Source organism: Eulemur rufifrons, chromosome 29, assembly GCF_041146395.1.
Source record: "Eulemur rufifrons isolate Redbay chromosome 29, OSU_ERuf_1, whole genome shotgun sequence".
Lineage (NCBI taxonomy): Eukaryota > Metazoa > Chordata > Mammalia > Primates > Lemuridae > Eulemur > Eulemur rufifrons.
In genome coordinates, this window is record NC_091011.1 from 54,326,608 (window position 1) to 54,339,630 (window position 13,023).

Consider the following 13,023-nt stretch of genomic DNA (forward strand, 5'->3'; position numbering starts at 1 on the left):
TCATTTAGTTAATATTTGTGACTACAAATTTTTATATTTTCTTATGTAGTTATGGAATATTTTCAAAATTTTTTGTGCAGCAAATTGTTCTAGTAAGTTTGTTTATGATTAATGATGATATTATAATGGTTATGACCCATATTGTCCAAAATGAACCTTCTTGGAAAATCATTGTTTTTCTTTTTTGTTCACTGTCAAAAACCTGATCAATTTTGCTTTTCTCATTTCCACTTTATATTTTACCTAGCCTCTGTCTTTTCTTCCAATGATACTCTTATATTTTCCCTTAATAAATAAAATTTGAATTTACATATTTAAAGAAATATAAAATTTTGAGTGTTATTGTGAGTTTTTTTCCTCTCAATTCTTTATTGGCATTATAACTTCCTTAGCTTGCTGAATTTGTTGGCATTCTATTAAATATTTTTGGTTCTAGGGCTGCCGAAAAGAGACACACATATGAGACTAACAATTCAGCCTTTCTAATTGTTGAAAAAAAAAAAAACCTTGTGTGACTTATAATTTCTGAAATTCCTTATATTCTAAACTAAATTCATCAAAGAATCCTGTTACATGCATTGCATCCTTTCCATTTTCTGTAATAGTTTCTTTCTGCCTCTAGATTTCATTTGTACCAATATAGGTAGGTAACTACATTCTGCCAGATTGCTCTTAACATAGCAGATCTTACTCTTTCACAGAAACCTTCACTGGATCCCAATTTCTTCCACAAACTGTCTAAATTTGTTTGTTTGGCAATAACTGCCAGATCTAAGAAATAATCCCAACTTATTTCTTCAAACTTATCTACCATTATATTTTTTACAACTAAACAACAAATTAATTATTTAATTTCTATGCATATTCAGTTAAATCTAGTGCTTTAAATCATTACCTTTTCACAGGTATGTGTTATCTGATTTTGCTATGTCTTATCCTTTAACTTAATGATAAAATTTCAATGTGAATAAAATAATAAGTCTTAAGCCTGGTGTTATTGACTTTATATTTTGACTGATTGCCACCAAATATAAATAAATTTTTGTAACTGATATTCCTATTAAGTAATGACAACAAATATTTTTGGAAAAGTACATTCACAATTTATTAATGTATCTATTTTAAGGCTAAATCTTCTTGGAATGTCTGGCAAGAAATGGAATCACCCTCTTCTGCATTGCAACACAATGTCTCCTTCTGTCTCCTTATATTTTTTTACTGCATATTATGCTTATTTTTGCCTGTGCCTTTTATCTTCTACCTGCATGTAAGTTTCCTGATGGAATAAGACTTGCACATATACTTTTCAAATGTACTCCATGGATATAAACAGAATAGATATATACAGAATAGATACATGAATGAATTATGTTGTCATTATTTGACATAATAGAAACATCAGTTTTCAAATTAATTTTGGTGACAATTAGTCGAAGTATAAAACCAAAAGAATTAGGCTTGGCTTTCCTATTTTTTTAATAATGAAAATTAATCATGCACTCAAGGGACTGAGTATAGTAACATCATATTAAAAATGCAAAATAACAATGATTGAAAATGTTAGGTCTGGGGGGGTGGGGAAGGGAGGGATATATACCTACATGATGGGTGCAACGCGCACTACCTGGGGAACAGACACGCCTGAAGCTCTGACTTGGGGGGAAAGGCGGTACAGGGGCAACGTATGTAACCTGCAATTCTGTATCCCCCATAACAAGATGAAATTAAAAAAAAAAAAAAAGAAAATACCCGGGAAAAAAATATGAAAAAAAAAAAAAAGAAAATGTTAGGTCTAACTGAATATGGATGGGAATTTAAGCAAAAACTTTAATTTGAAATAGGCAATGAGGTTCTCAGGATAATATCTTTTATTTCTCAGATTTCTGCTATTGCCTTCTGTTTGCATTACAAACCTTACTTAGTAGTAGCATGGTGGTTATCACTGCTTTATAGATTTTGCAAGCATTACTTTAAATTGGGAAAATGAAGTATTTTATTTGATATCCCAAATTAAATAGATTATACCTTTTATTCTGTTACCTAAATTTCAAATGGTAAGAAAACTATGAGTATACTATCTTGAAATAATCACTATGCTTTATTTTCTCAACGCATTTTCCTTTTAACAAGAGCCATGTACTTTGTGGTATCATATACTTTAAGTAGCAAGAGATGACAACTTTGTAAGAATAATTTGTCCCCAAAACTCAGCTAAAAAAGTGACACTTTCTAATAGACAAAAATTTCCAATGGAATGAAAGCTGTATTACTGGTATACTAAAAACTTTCTAACTTATTTACATTAGGGCATGGCCAATGGGAATGCTTAATACACAGCTGCATGTGATTTTTAGAATCAATGTGACAAAACAACACAGTGATGCAGCTATTTGTATCTGTTTTTGTTTTTAAAAAAGTCAGGCTCTGAATGAAAATGTCTTAAGATGTGGTTCAACCAAGTAATGGTTTTTAATACCACAGCATAGATTATTAAGATTGATTTTCTGTAGGTATTATGGAAGTTTCTGCCTCAGGGATTGTTTAACACAAGAGCTAGAACTTTTAGTATTTGGCATAAGAAATCAAATCAGTTTCTTTCCTATGATTTTTACATAAAGTCATATAAAGAAGGCAGAATTTGCTTCAGTGCAGCTTAGACATGAAATTAAGAAGGGAATTGATATTGAGTGATCAGACACACAAAAAGCAAGTGAACCCGTAATACATCCTAATGTTTTATAGACAGCATTTTACTGAAGCTTAAGAATTGACTTTTGCCTTTACTCTTTTAGATCAGCAAGTAAGAATTATAATGGCTTACAGATTGCAAAACAGTCACAGATATTAAGCTATATTTTAATGCTTCTAAAGAAATTGGAAACTAAAGTAAGAAATGAAACTTAGATCTCTGACAGTATTCTAGAACAGTAAGTGATTTGGTCTCTAAATAATTTAAGCTAAGTAACTATAAAGAGTGAGCAAGTATGAGGAGCAATTTGAAATTGAACTTCTCAGAGGATAATGTCGCATTTCGAAAGCAATATTATTTGTATGACCCTCCAATCCTGTGCCTTACAAAATGGGTACACATTAAATGATAATAATTAGAACTACATGCACAGCCTTTATTTATTACATTAGCATAGGTAAGAAAAACTACAATATACATCAATCAGGGAGGAATTCTGCAATAGTATTTTTCTGACATAATCTGTCTCCTATGTGATCGTTCATCATATGTTCTTATCAGAGAATGGTTTTAGTCTTTAGTTTGCAAAAGCATTAGCCAGACAATTTATCAAAAAGGCAGCTCCTTCTTGTTGTACTCCCAGAATTCTGCTGAAATAGTTTTGGTGTAGTTCCAAGGCATTTATTTGTATGTCTAAGGGCCACCTCAGTTGATTTAGTGCAGGTGGCCATGGCTTACATACTGAAAAGCAAAGATACAAGGAAATGTTTTAGTTAGCAAATCAGAACACACTTGGAAAAAGATGCCAAATAATTTTAGCCTTTGAGTACTTCTTGCTCAATTACCTGAGGAAATGTGATTAGTATTAAGAATGAAATTATTTTTTTAATAGGAAACAGATAGAGATTTATGCACAAGTGATTCTTGAAAAGTCTAGCTATACTTGTAAAGCTCTGCTCAGGTAAGTAGAACTATATTTGGCCCACGAAGCAATAGGCAATAATAGTCTAAATTCTAAGAGAACTTTCAATTAATTTTTTGTTTAAAAACATTGTTATGAAATGTAAGAGTGCTTGAATAAATTTATGATAGAAATAATAACTTTGAAGGCACTAGGCTTAAAAATAATTTTATTTAGAACAAATGCAGATATTTTTCTCCCCAAAAATGGATATTTCCCTGGGTCCATGTTTAGTGCAATTTTTCTTTTTTTTTTTTCTTTTTCTCATTTATGATGAAGAGAGTGAATTGCTAGCTTATAGAGATTCCACACATTTGTAGATTTCAAATAGTCTTCTGTAATCTTTTTTTAAAAAAATCACTGTGTCATTGATTTAGAAAAATGACCCACCTTCTCCATACATAAAAAAAGCAACTAGAAATTGACAAATTTTCACTTTGGTAAATACACAGAAACAGATACATTATAATATAGTTAATCTGTTCATTGCTGTTTTATTTGCAGATTCAAGAATGGCTTTGTTTAAATTGTCAGACCCAGAGAGCAATATCAGGACAGCTTGGAGATGTGGGCAAAATCCCACCTCCATCATCAGGACCCAAAGCATCCCCCGTACCTATACCTACAGAACCACCATCTCAGAAAACAGCAATGCTTCCTCAAGTAAAAGTGAAAAAAGAAGAACAAGAAGTAAAAGCAGATGCTGAAAAAGGCATTCTAGAGAAAATAAAAGAAACACCCTCAGTTGAGAAATATCCCCCTAAGGTAGATCGAAAACAAGAAGAAAGTAAACCAGAGAAAGACAAAGCTTCAGCTGTTCAAGAAAAAAAAACAGCTTCTGAAGAAAAAAATTTACTCCCAGAAGAAAAAAAACCAAGCTCTGAAGAAAAAGAGCCACCTCCTGAAAAAGAAAAGCCACCTCCTGAAAAAGAAATGCCACCTCCTAAAAAAGAAAAGCCAACTCTAGAAGAAAAAAAGCCAGCCCCCGAAGACAAAAAGTTACCCCTAGAAGCAAAAACATCAGCTTTAGAAGAGCAACAGAAACATGACTTACTTAAAACTCAAGTACAAATTGCTAAAGAAAAGGGTGAAGGCAAAGTGGCTCCAAAGGCAGTACAAGAAGAGAAAAAACCACAGACCAAGCCGGATTTGCCACCTGACATTCCTCAGAGTTTGCCTAAGGAAGATGACAAAACAACCAAAAAAATAAAAGAACAGCCACAGGCAGTATGCATAGCAAAATCTGATCAGGCAGAACCTGGGAAAGAAAAAACAGTAAGTTATATTTTCTTAACTTTGCACAGTCTCATGTATGTAATTTACTAATTTTTACCTAAGTAAGCAAGTTGCTCAAGGGTAATTATATAAGTGAAGGCCTTAAAACAATTGTTTGCTGAAAATGAAGAACTTTACCTTTTGACAGCTTAATCAAGTTTACATAAAGCATGGATAATAGCATTTATTTTTCTGTGTCTTATGCCCATTATATAATTTATCAAAATCATATAGAGTGATAAAGAAGATTCCTACAGTTTTAAGTTATTTCTTTTTTTTTCCTACTATGGACATAAAAATCTATATCCCCTCTAACATAGAACAATATGGCTTATGTAAGTTTCTATTCATTTTGCCCTTTGGTTACACAACAGTCAACTTTCCTTTTCCCAGTTGAAACCCTTTTAAGGTGTAGTCAGCCTTAAATGATTGCTCAAAAAAAAAAAAAAAAAAAAGTGACGAAATCCAAAACAAAAGTCATCTTAAATATTCACAGAGCAGTTTGTTTTAGTATTTAGCATGTTTTTAAATATGATGTAATTTTGCTAGGAGTTTCATTCAATGTATTTAATATTGAAAGGCTGTTTATAATCCAAACATAATCTGGAATAATATATATTCTTTTCTTTCTCTTTAATAGAAACTTTTTAGAGTAACCCATTTTAACCAATATTTGCACAAGCGATTATATCATTTTTGGAGGAATTCTGATGTTTTAGAGCTATAAGAAATCTTACATCATTCTTATATCTAATTGAATAATTTTAATTCTCAGATAACTGCAATTATTTAAAGGGAAATTAAATGACATCTTAGCATTAAAACTTAGTATTTAAGCTCTAACTAGAAACTATAGTCCATTCTGACTCTGATTCAGTTATTTTTTGTGTACAAGTTTAACACATGCTTACTAACTATAAATCCTGATCTTCCTTCTTTATATAAATAAGTTTTGTCAGGGTCAAAGAAAGCAGATGCCTCTATATTCTCCATTCTCATGGTGGGATCTAGTCAGTACCACCACCTATTTCTTCTTCTAGCTGATCTTTGTAGAACCTGATGCATGGTACTGATTGCCCCTTTGTGACACTATCCATGGCTTTGCTTTCATGACCCTCTACTTTTTTGTTTTTTTTGTTTTTCTGATCACACCTTACAAGTTCTAGTTGGACCGTCTCCAGGATTTCTTTGTCAATTCCAAATGATAAGATTTTTCTTGTTTTTCTTTGACTTCTGTCTTCTTTCCTCCTAGGGGAGCCACATGAACAATTTTTACACCCATTTGTGTACCTCCTATCCCTATTTTGAGTGTCAGACTTACAATTTCAAGTACCCAGGAGGTAGCTCCACTTCACAGCCTCACTGTAAATTCAAACTTGATATGTCTGAATCCTACCCACTTCTCTATAGAAGCTGTTTCTGCTTCTGACTTTCTATTTCTGACAATGGCACCATCATTCACCTGTCTTCTGTCTCCCAGTCACTAATCTGAGTGATTGAAGTTTTCTTCTTCCCTGCCCTTTGTTCTCCACATCCAAGTTATCACACTCCTGTCCATTAACTCCTGTTCCTCAGGACACTGCCTTACTTACAGCTTTCATGACCTTTTGCCAATTATTGAGTAATCTAATGATTGGTCAATATGCCTTCCATTTCTCCCTTCTCCATTATATAGTTGTCAGATAAGTTTTTTGCAGGATTCAATTAATTTAACTCTATCATTCAGATATTCCTACTGATTCCTTACTGTGTTTTAAAAATAATCTAAACAAGAAGTCTTCAAATATTTTGTTAATGTGCTATTTTTTCCTTTTATTTTGTACCTTTGTCACTTTTTAAATCATTACTATTTCTTTTATTGTACAACCTCAATATGTATATAGTTATTTATTTATAAATTGAATTATACACTATTTTACTAATATATTATTTATAATATAAAACATTCACAAAGAATGGAAACCAGTGAAATAAATTAAAATTACTGTTCTTATTATATTTCATTAAATGTAGATAACATTTGATGACATTAAAAGATGATTAATACTAGTGTTTTAGAAGAGCATTGATTGAATATGCCATATTATTTTTTAAAATCTTGGCCTAAAATTTTATGATGGAGTTATATGAAATTCAGCTTCAAAGTTAAGCTTACTTTGATCTTTTTCTGTTTAGTTTTAATGACTGTCCATAGCAGAAAAAAGGTAATTCAAAAGGACATGCCAGAAATGGAAGAAGTGGATCAAAGGTACTCACTAAATCTTGCTACCTGTTTTCCAAGGATGGAGTTGGAAACCAATTATGAAAAATAAAATTGTGGCAATATCACAAATTAGTGTTAATCTTCCCTAATATCAATCATTTGTTCTTATCAGAAAATGTGGGGCTTTTAAAGTATTTTTTTCAACAAATGATTTTAAAACCCACTGGAGTTCTTCATTGGGAAGATTTTTAAACAGATTAAAATATTCTGTTTTAAATTTGTTAAATAAGCAAATAGGATGGCTTTTAAAAGTGATGTATGTCATTTTATGTAGCATAATCACATGATGATTTCCAAATATCTATCTTCAAAAGGCAGTTTCCACATCATAATTTTCTCAAAGAAATATTGTTTATTTTTCCTTACATCTTAGCACAAAATATAAAGGTCTCATTAGTACACAATGTATTATATCAGTAACATCATCCTGAGGCACTCTGTCCAATTCTGGCTTACTTATAATGAATGCAGTAAATGAATTTCACATATACTGGTATCTCTCTAACCTTACAGTTTAAAAAAATAATTTCAATCAAAGAAGCCACTCCTCAATATTTAATATATCAATTTTTTTCATTAGCATATATATTTATTAAACAAATTACTCATTGAGACTGTGTCTTTACTGACACATTTTTCCTAGGGGACTAACAGTAGTAATTATTTTGTTATTGAAACAGAAATAGGGAAATGTTCATAATTTGTTAGAAATGTTCATAATTTGATTCTATTGTTGCCAGACATTTTGCTACTTACTTTCTGCTAATACTTTTTCCCTAAATCTTTCGGAATGTTTCTTTGTTTCTTCCAACAATATTTGCTGACAAAGGAGTACAGTTTGATTTCCACATATTACTTTAATCATTTTTCCGTGGCAGAAAAATATGTTTCCTCATATATGCTTGATTTTTTTGTCTTTTCCTATTAAATAAGAAATTTCAAAAGAAGTTTCTTATTTAATTTAGTGAAAATTTGTGCAGTACTGGGAAATTTATTTGCTGAGAATCGTAGAATTTTGTGATGGTGTCATCTGGCTTTAACTCCAAAGCACATTATGTGTTTAGGGTAAGGTTTATTATTAGCACTTACAGGTATAGATACAGATTTCAGTTTTTCTGATAACATCAAACATTATTTGCTAACTTCATGTCAGATCTTATTTAATTTGATGACCATTGTTTTTACCTTGGTATAAAAATTATGAAAAGCTTGTAATGATATGAAAAGTGTCAGCTCCCATATTAGTGTATGTTTCTTACATTATTAATTTTATTTTAACACATGATTATTTTGAAGAAATCTTTTGCCTACCACTTACCCATTATAGGAAAGTTGGTTTAGTTGAAACTAGTTAAGATAAACCATAAAGCTGCCAAAATGAATGACAAGCTTTAATACAAAGATGAGCAAATGAAGTGATTACCTCATTGTAACTTCTCTTTATGGTAAAACTCCCAGTTTTTGCTAAGATTCCTCACAGACCCTGTGACCATCTGATACAAGAAGTGAGAGAATAGTGGTGGTAATTTATTCATTACATATCCATAAAATTTAATATATTTTCTATTTTGGATATAAAACTACAGTAAAATATCCTACTATTTTCTTGTAGTCCATTGGATCATTTTGTGTAGCCACCAGGGTATCTGCACCCCACAGAGGAAACTCCTGTCTAGGTGACATAGTTGGCTTTCTCAGCCCTTCTGGAATCTGGCTCCAAAACAACTTTTAAGCAACCCCTAGCATTCCCCGCAGTGACAAAAAAAAAAACAGCCAAATATGCCTTTGTGTTATTCCTGAACATAGCTTGTGCTTTCTCCTTTTTGAATCTGTTCTCAGTTTTTCTATGTGCACTGACTCTGCACTTTCACATCAACCCTGTCAGAAAAAAATCCGACTTGAACCTCCAAACTACTTTCCTAGTGCTTTTTCCCTTAGTCTGTTCTTCTTTTCCCTAGTGGTAGTCATTTTTCCTGCAGCTGAATTTTCCATATTGATTAGTTTTAAAATTAGTTTTTATTTACAATCAAAATAATACTCTTAATTTACCTCTTCCTATATTCTGGCCACTGTGTTAATTCCTTTCTCTCTCATTGAATCTACACAACTATTGATAAGCTTAATATTATGGTAATTGTTTTAAAGATGGGGAAACTAAATTTCCATGCCCAAGAACACATAGCTGGAAGGCAGCAGGACTAGGATTATAGTCCAGTTCTGATTACAAAAACTATGCTGTTAACCACTGCACAAGATGATTTTTTCCTGTGACTTTGTTATTATAATTCTTCATCGCTCTTAGCAAGTCCCACTGTAATCCCAAACACTTTGTGTAAATTTTTACTTTGTTTACATATTTATATTATTTTATTTATTCATGATTTGTCATTTGTGTCATTCTTATTATTATAGCATGTTGTTTACATTTCTTTCTTGCTACATCATTTTGTCTCTTCATTCATATCTATCTTTCAAAATGTTGAATAGAATTAAAATTCATCCTGAAATATAATAAATAATTTGAGAAGTATACTTTTTAAAAATTTTTTAGTTTAATAATTTTAAAAGTCATGTTGCCACTTAATTTTCTTTTTTTACTTATATACATAAAGAGAATGCTGTTTAAATCTTTATTTGATATATTACACTGAAATACTATAGCTCTTCTGATAGAAATCAAACTTTGGACATCCTTTAGCATGTACTTTTATTTCTGGTTAAAATGGCCCAAGGGTAAGTACTTAAGTTACATATAGCCATTATATATAATGGCCACATTATCACATAGGATGAAAAATAATCAAGTTTTCTGTAGTGACAAGGACTCCCATATTATGGTGTTTAGGTGAGAGTATTCAGTCTTTCAGTCCAGGTCCAGTAAATTTTATGGACTTAATTTTGTTTGCAGTGTTTCAAATACTCAGATCAGCAATCTGTGCCAATGTAAACTTTGTATAAATTATTAAAGATCATTTACTTGTTATTTAATTTTAGCCCTTCAAAAATAAATGGCTTTGGGAAAATTAGACACTTAACATTGCATCCTTTCTTTGCACAGTTTTACATGCAACCTAGAAGTCAGTTCCTAACCCCAATAATATTAAAAAAATTTCTATTTGCCTTTGATGTGGAAGGCTTTGTAAAAGGCAGAACCAAATTTTGCAATTCAGGTATGTCTTGGCACATTCTCTATTACTAGTGAAGGCCTCGAGATACACCACCATGGGAAAAGTTCCACATGGGGCTCAATTCATTATTGCTTCTCTCTGACTGGTCTGCAGTTCAGTAAATGGCAGTGAGGTAGTGGAAGGAAAAGGAAAAAGCCTGTAGAAAAAATACTTTGCAAACTTGCCACCTCATAATGTGGAAGAGGAAGAGTAACTTAGAGGGAAAGAATCATCACAGCATCATTATCATAGGTAAATTATAATTAAATCCTGGAAGTAGTATGGGGGAAAGAGACCAGGAAGTGAGTGTCAAGAAAGATAAGTGGGTGGAACATAGGACTGAGAAAAGAAGAAAAGCATGAACATAAGGTTGTTTAAGGGGGATTGTAGGGTAGGTATCTTGATGTTTTTGTGTGTTAGTCTTCTGTCTAATGTCACTTAATTTCCTCTGATTCATTATATATGTCTGATCCTAGTCTTATGTCTGTAAAATGACAGTAGAACCTTCAGAATGCAACGTATAAAACTGTGATTTTTAAAAATTATACTCAGTGAATTTTACATATAACAGTAATTACATTTCTTCCATATGTGCATAGTTTTATAACATCCTTATGTTTTACAATATATGTGGACACAAAATAAATAATATACATGACACTATCAAAATTTGATTTTGAAAGATAATTTTCTTGATCTTTTATTCACAAGGAGCTCGGTTACCCCACCCTGTAGGAATGGTGTTCACTGTGATTTAGTGAAGAGTGCGTGGGGCTAGCATAAAGAAAGGCAGACAAGGAAGGACAAAGAAAATATATTGAACTCCAAAAAATGTGCTCTGGCATTGCCTGATTGTGATGAGGTGGAAATGTCTCTCTACTCTGACCTTCCAGAAAGCTCTAAGTAGAAGGCTGCTTCACTTTTGCTTGTCTCTTCAATATGTAGCTCTTAAAAGAAAGGAACCAAAGTGAGTGGGGTGCTCATCAATCTTACTAGTACAGTCTCAAAACTGTGCATAGGTAATCTTTTCCTGGAAAAATATCCAGAGTGGTCTATGACAGTTAATTCTTGGTAAACCAAAGAGTAGGCATTGCTTTTTGCAATAAAGTTGTTAAGAATATATCAGACTGTCTTTTTGAATTGAGCGATGTTGTAAATTCAGCAAAAACATTTTACCCTATAATGTGCTCAGGATATATCATTAACCGTACATGATGAAGATATATATTGAGACAAAAATGAATGTAAAAAGAGTATCAAACCAACAACTTTTGTATTTGAGAACTCTAGCTAGAAAAATGGGAATAAGAAGGAAAAAGAGAAAGAATGAAAGAAAGAAAGAGGAAGGAATGAAGGAAAGAGGGAAGGAAGGCTTTTTGCATGTTTATTGCTTATTGTGCAATCTCACATCTGTTCATTTGGGCCATGGGTAGGTCAGAAGAGCCCATGCCCACACATCCACTGAAAATATTGATGTAGTTCAAGATACAGACTGAGTGGAATCAAGGCAGCCTCATAGGCCAGAATGAGATGCAACATGCCCTTAGGCAGCTCCTCCCTTTCCCCTCCACTCTAGAGGGATGTTGGGCTATTGTGACACTCTCCTTTAAACAGGGAAACTGTTTTAGTTTCATTTTGTTCCTGTATATTTTTTTAATTAGCAAAAAAGTCTCTATGTTTAATTTTCACTTAAGGCCTCTCTGATTTTTTTCAGTCATATGGTTTATTTGTCAAAACAATAAATGTTCTTTGATCACATATACACAAAGAAAATAGATAGGTACTTACTATTTGCCATTTTCCATCTATGATTTTATTGCTAGCAGTACCACAAAGACAAAATTCAATAACAAAGCAAAAAATAAATATAATTTATTCTTACCTAAAAAAATTATGTATTTTTTTTAAATTTCAGCATATTATTTAATTTCAGCATATTACAGGGGTACAAATGTTTATGTAGCCACTCTGATTTTTGAACCTAAATTGCTGTGGTGGCATCATCACAGCCCAAGGAAGGCAGCAAGTTCAAGGCTGTGGTATGCCTACTGAGGTTCCCAGCTCTCTGGAAAACTCATGCTCCTACTCACAAAAGTTAATTTTCATACTGATTCAAGGAAGCTACCTTAGAAGATAAAGTACCAAGTAGTTTCAAAATCAGAAGACATTTATAAGTGATATTAGTGAAACACCATAGAGGTGGGATGCTGAAGATAAATGTGATTAACTCTACAAAAATAACAGCTGGATATTTCTCTTTAGCTGAATGGATGAGTCAGACCAATTATTGCATAACTTTTTCAAAGTTTATGATTTCTAAACATTCACTCTAAGTGATACAGAGTTATAATATTAATAACAATACCAAGTATATGCAGTGTTTTAGTTTTCCAAGTGTCTTTAAAAAGCAGTGCCCTGTTTGAATCTCTCAACAACAACGCTTTGCAGTAGGGGATGCATATATTATGTTGTCTTATCTGCTTATTTTTGTTAAGTAAATTTCCCAACATCCCATACAACTTGTGGCCAGGCACAAAGCCCATTCTTCTGACTCTTTCTTGTCCTTCTCCTGATCTCATAATCCCAAGGTATTAATTATGTTAATGAAAAAATTATTAAAGTTTCCTTCACAATTCAAAGTTTATCCCAAAGTAAATTTACTGAGAAA

The 13,023-nt window shown here is 32.1% G+C and overlaps 1 protein-coding gene across 1 annotated transcript in view; it reads left to right on the forward strand.

Annotated features, from left to right (window-relative positions):
- PCLO (piccolo presynaptic cytomatrix protein) overlaps positions 1–13,023 on the forward strand; it is a 360,664-nt gene that overhangs the window by 169,668 nt on the left and 177,973 nt on the right. Inside the window, exon 4 of the mRNA XM_069462070.1 lies at positions 4,155–4,925. Coding sequence (XP_069318171.1) covers positions 4,155–4,925 — 771 coding nt within the window. The remainder of the gene's footprint in view (positions 1–4,154; positions 4,926–13,023) is intronic.